The sequence below is a fragment of the Suncus etruscus genome, chromosome 14 (genome assembly GCF_024139225.1).
Source record: "Suncus etruscus isolate mSunEtr1 chromosome 14, mSunEtr1.pri.cur, whole genome shotgun sequence".
Lineage (NCBI taxonomy): Eukaryota > Metazoa > Chordata > Mammalia > Eulipotyphla > Soricidae > Suncus > Suncus etruscus.
The window spans coordinates 81,008,236-81,014,251 of NC_064861.1; the positions used below are offsets into that span (position 1 = coordinate 81,008,236).

Sequence of the window (6,016 nt, forward strand, 5' to 3'; positions counted from 1 at the left end):
CACAGCAAGCAGCACTGAACAATAAAGGTGCCTTGGTACCTCTGCATCATTGGACAAGGCATGGAGAGCAGGTGGGGGCAGTGAGGGGTCAGGCCTGGGGAAGGTCCCCTGTGCCCTCAAGCCTGAGGTCTGGTATACAAAGTTCTGGTTCAAGTACCAGGCTGGGCCATGACAACTTTTATCTCACCTGCCTCGCAGCCTTGGGCAAAGTCCTGCAGCTTCTATGAGCCTCTGTTTCTCCATCACTAAGAGAGAGAAGCTGTAACCTTCCATACAGAGGGCTTCAGGGTGGAGGTGAGGTACCTCCTCACCTCAGGTCACAAGACATGTTAGGGCTCCCTATGCCCCATGTCTCAACTCCTGTCTTATAGTGACTCTTGGAAGAATGAAGAGCTTGGAGCTTTACTGGGCCACTTCTGAGAAATTTCCCTCATTCCCCAGTTTCCTAGTGTTCATCTTCTGCTCTGAGGGACCCTACCTCACCCATCTGCCCACAGATCCGAGACCAATCCTAGGGCCTATCCACCCACCACCTCCTTCCTGGCTGTCTCTGGATCTGTGGCTGAGCTAGCCCCAGTCCCCATGTCCACTTTGAGCACACGGTCAGCTTTTGTGTGGGGAGAGGAGAGTTCAAGAATTATCTGCACATGACAGAAGGTGGGGGTGTTGTGTCAGAATGAAGACTGGTGTCACTCATACCTTTGAGGTTCCCAGCGCAGATGTGAGGTGCAACAGAGTATTGAAGCCAGAGTTGGGGAGATCACATCTGGTCACCCAGAGGGCATTAGGGCAAAGCTCCTACAGGGTGCCTGAGTCAACCGCAAGGCTAATGAGGCGGGCACAGACTTCCTGGCTGGACTGTGGCCATCATTTCATTCAGGCTATTGGCTTCCTAGTGGCTGTCCCAGCAGCCAGAGTTTCCGGCCCAGTCTCCCTGTCCTCCCAGGCTGCACACAGCTGTCCCTGCTCCGTGGATGCCACCACAGACTTCTCTGCCCTCACTGACAAATGACATCAGTCATTTGATCAATCAGTTGGTATCAGGTGGCCACAGCTTGACATGCTGGAAGATTCTAGTTCTCTTTGCAAGGGCAGCCTCCTCCCTCCCAGTTGCTCGTTTTAGGAGGCTCAGTCATCATGTCCTTCTTCCTATTTCTTTGTGTTTCTCGGCTCCTCCTGAGGACTGAAGTGGAAGCAATAGGCAACTATGCTCCTTCCCCAGGGCACAGGCCCAAGAATCCATCTCCAGAAGGCAGGCAGGAAAGGGAGCCAGGTCATTTTGTCCCTGTGCAGGGAACCCCTTGGTTCCCACCTGAAGTCAGGAAGATGCACATCCGGGGGATCAGCTTCCAGGAGCCTTTTCAGGGTGATGGGAAAGAGGGACATCATGGTGGTGGCCAGCACCCCTTGACATGGGTATCACCAGATACTATAGGTGGGCTGGATAGGCAGTGAGAAAAAAACTCTTGTGGATGATCCACAAAGATCGTACAGAGACCCGCAAACACCAAAGACACACATAGGCATGTAAGCACACAAGACAGAATCATATACAGACACATAAACACACAAGACAGACACACCAGTGACACACAGACACATAGAGATACACAGAAACACATAGAGACATAGAGACACACAGAGATACACACAGACACATATGTCACAGCTACAAAGCCACTTGGCTTATTCTCACACACAGGAGACCCCAGAGAGAGGGACCTAGGTAACCTCATGAATTGGGAAAAGGGGCAGGCCTGCTCTGTGCATTTTTCTATACTGTGACTTCAGGGTTCATTAGGTGGTTGCCACATGGGGTAGAATTTTGGGGTAGAATTTGGGCAGATGACCAGCAAGTGCAAATTACATCACCAAGTTTCTGCCCATAAAGAAAAGCACTGTTATAATGAGGGAGAATGCAGGACTATGATAATGAGGTGTGAATGTGGTCATAAAATATGGGAGAATGCAAGCCTATGATAATGAGGTGTGAGTGCAGACATCTGATAATGAGATGCAAATGTGACCATATGCTAATGAGGGAGAATGTGACCATATGCTAATGAGGTGTGAATGCAGACATGATAATGAAGATGAATGTGGCCAAATTATAATGAAGGTAAATGTGACCCTATGACAATGAGGGTGTGAATGCAACATATGTTAATGAGGGTGAATGTGATTATATGATAATGAGATGTAAATGCAGAATATGATAATGAGGTGTGAATGTGGACGTATGAGAGTATAATCATATGATAATGAGGTGTGAGTGAAGACATGATAATGAGGGTGAATGTGGACATATGATAAGGAAAAATGATATGATAATAGGGAACCATATTATAACGTGTGAATGCAGACATGATAATGAGGGTGAATGGACCCTATGATAATGAGGGTAAATATGACCATATGAAGTATGAATGCAACATATGTTAATGAGGTATGAGTGAAGACATATGATAATAAAGTGTGAGTGAAGATATATGATAATGAGAGTGAATGCATGCATATGATAATGAGGGCAATGCTCTGAGGTGCTCCCTGAGCAACACCAAAGGGCTCTAGACCATCTCTGCTCCTCCTTCTACCTCACTGTCCAGGTTCCATATCACTCACTGCTTTCACACCACCCATGTGCTAAGAGGGAAGCTGAAGCAGCAGAGATGCAGAGAGTGATGGTGAGACAGAGATAGGAGGGCAGAAGGTCTAAACAGAGATAACTGGGTCAACTCTAATCTCCAGAGGAGCCTTCCAGTGCAGAGGGCACAGTACTGTCCCCAGCTGTCTGCGGGGACATCTGTGCTTTAGCGGTGCATCCTAGTGTCCAGAGAGGAACCCCAGGGTGGCTACAGCCCCGAGAGTGACATTTCAGTCCACGCAAAACTGTGTGTCCTGGCCGTTTTCTCCCACAACACTGACAGGACCAGAAACCCCAGCAACAAGCTAGACAGGGATGTGAGGGGAGATAGAGAAGCACCCACTCTGCACCCCCCAAGGCATCTGCTACCTGTGCATGAAAGCAGGTAGGAGCTGCATAAACTTAGCAGCACCAGTGGGAACCAGGGTGAGGGCAATGCAAGAACAGATGAGGGCACTGGGGGTGAGCAGAGACCAGGTGGGATGGCCAGAACAAGGGGTACAGGTGATCTGTGGTGAGAGCAGGGTGCAGGCGTGTGCCCAAGTGGATTGGGGCTGCGGCTCCTCTCCTCAGCCTATCCAGAAAACATCTGTGCTGCTGCTCCCACTTCCTGTGCTCGCCTGTCTCCATGACCCTCCTCCTTCGTTCTGTCCCCTGCTCTGGCCTGAGTTGCCCCATTAGCTGCTCAGCCAGGCTGAGAGTGCCTCTGGCTAATGGCTCTGCACCCCGCCCTTCCCTGCTTCCACCTCACTGCCCCCCAACACCCTCCCTCAGCCCCCCGCACTCCACACCTCAGAGACATCTGGCAGCACCAAGAGGTGAGTCCTTTCCCGTGCTACTTTGCTTCGGGGCCCTCAGAACCCCCTTAAGCCATTCCCGATGCCCCAGCTAGACCTGGCTTCCCCATCCTGGCCTCTTCCTAGGGACCCCCTCCAGTAGTTTTTGTCCATAAGACCCAGGGTATGATGCCCACCAAACCTTGCTGCTGGCAGGTTCTCTAGGTTCTCCTTCGGGGCACCACTGAACCTTCACTCCCTCTCTCTCCTCAGAGTCTCCAGAACCAAGAGGCCTTTCTCTCATGGGCCCCCTGATCCTCTCCATGACAGTTCCTCCTGTGCAGGGGTAATGGGGCCCCCCAATACTCAGGGACTCTGACCCAGGTGCCCTGGTTGCTGGAGCATCTCCCAGAGTGGTCTCCAGTCTGGGAGAGACCGTGTCCCGCTCTTGGGAGCCTGTCAGCTCCCAGGAGGGATCCCCCACTGGCTCCATGGACCTGCCCCCCCAGCTGGCCTTCTCCCTCTACGTGGCAGCCTTTGTGCTGGGCTTCCCACTTAACGTGTTAGCCATCCGAGGGGCCGTGGCACACGCCCGCCTCCGCCTCACCCCCAGTCTGGTCTATGCTTTGCACTTGGGCTGCTCCGACCTGCTGCTGGCCCTGTCTCTGCCCCTCAAGGCCGTGGAGGCCCTGGCGGGGGGTGCTTGGCCCCTGCCCTTGGCGCTCTGCCCAGCTTTTGCCCTCGCCCACTTTGCCCCACTCTATGCAGGTGGCGGCTTCTTGGCGGCGCTGAGTGCTGGCCGCTACCTGGGTGCTGCCTTCCCCTTGGGCTACCAAGCCATCCGGAGGCCCTGCTATTCTTGGGGTGTGTGTGTAGCTGTATGGGGCCTGGTTCTCTGCCACCTGGGGCTGGTTTTTGGGCTGGAGGCTCCAGGGGGCTGGATGGACAATACCACCAACTCTCTGGGCATCAACAGGCCTGTCAATGGTTCCCCTGTGTGCCTGGAGGCCTGGGACCCCGCTTCAGCAGGGCCTGCTCGCCTCAGCCTTTCTCTACTGCTTTTCTTTCTGCCCCTATGCATCACGGCCTTCTGCTATGTGGGCTGCCTCCGGGCACTGGCTGGCTCAGGCTTGAGCCACAGACGCAAGCTGAGGGCAGCCTGGGTGGCCGGTGGGGCACTGCTCACGCTCTTGCTCTGCTTAGGGCCGTACAACGCCTCCAATGTGGCCGGCTTCCTGCACCCCAATATGGGAGCCAGCTGGCGGAAGCTGGGGCTCATCACGGGTGCTTGGAGCGTGGTACTCAACCCTCTGGTGACTGGGTACCTGGGAGGGGGACCTGGGAGGGGTACATCGTGTACAGCAAAAACCAAAGGGGGCACATCTCAGAAGTAGCCACTACAGCTGGAGGTGAAGGAGCACGGAGCAGGGAGTCCAGTAGAGATCAACAGGATGGATGGTGCTCTCGCAGCCTCTGGTCGAAAGAAGTGAGCCTACGGGAAGAAGTATGTTGGCTCAAGAGGAAGCAGACATGGGCAGCCAGTTCCAAAAGGGAAGGTAAGACCTTCTGTCTTCTCCATGCAAGGGAGCTGTGTCAGCGCGTTCCCAGGTTCTTTTCTTTTTTTAAATTTTTCTTTTTGGTCACACCCGGCAGTTCTCAGGGGTTACTCCTGTCTCTGTGTTCAGAAATCACCTCTGGCAGGTTCAGGGACCATATGGGATGCTGAAAATCAAACCACCTTCCATCCTGGTTGGCTACATGCAAGGCAAACATCCTACCACTGTGTTATCTCTCTGGCCCCTTCCTTGGTATTTTCAAGTTAGTACAATGGTAGGACAACTGCCTTAAATGCAGCCAACCTGGGACCAACCTGGGTTTGATCTTCAGCATCCCATATGGTCTCCCAAGCCTACTAGGAGCGATTTCTGAGCGCAGAGCCAGGAGTAACCCCTGAGAGAAGCCGGGTGTGACCCCAAAACCAATCCCCCCAAAAAGAAAAGAAAATATTAAACAACAGAAATGCCGAGACTCGGAGTTAGACAATAGAAGAGGTTATGGGAAAATAGAAGAGAAAGAAGAAACTTCTCAGATAGAGAGGAACTTAGAACAGGACTAAATTGAGTATGGTTTCTCCTTTTGGGGGATTTGAAGGGAAAACTGGGGTCTGTGTTAGTTGGCAAAGTCTCAGGGGATTCTCATTCTGCAACTACCTCCAACCCAGGGATGTCTTGTTAATCTAGGCTCATTTGTGCTGTTAAGATGAACAACTTTCGGGGCCAAAGAGATAGCATGGAGGTAAGGTGTTTGCCTTTCATGCAGAAGGTTGGTGATTCGAATCCCGGCATCCCATATGGTTCCCTGAGCCTATCAGGAGCGATTTCGGAGTGTGGAGCCAGAAGTAACCCCTGAGTGCTACTGGGTGTGACCCCCCCCAAAAAAAAGATGAACATCTTTCATTCCTACTTTGACTAATGGGGCCTGCTTGTTTATTTAAGACCTTTTAGGTTCTAGATTTCACCATATTCTCAGGTATTATTCTATTATTTCTTAGTGTCCTGAGTGGACCCAAGTTCTGGGGCAGATATTGTAGGCCTGC

General features: G+C 52.3%; 1 protein-coding gene across 1 annotated transcript; it reads left to right on the top strand.

Annotated features, from left to right (window-relative positions):
- The first annotated feature begins 3,911 nt into the window (after positions 1-3,911).
- On the top strand, positions 3,912-4,814 carry FFAR1 (free fatty acid receptor 1). Its single transcript, XM_049786650.1, has one exon. The coding sequence runs from the start codon at positions 3,912-3,914 to the stop codon at positions 4,812-4,814; it is 903 nt and encodes a 300-aa protein (XP_049642607.1).
- Positions 4,815-6,016: the final 1,202 nt, after the last annotated feature.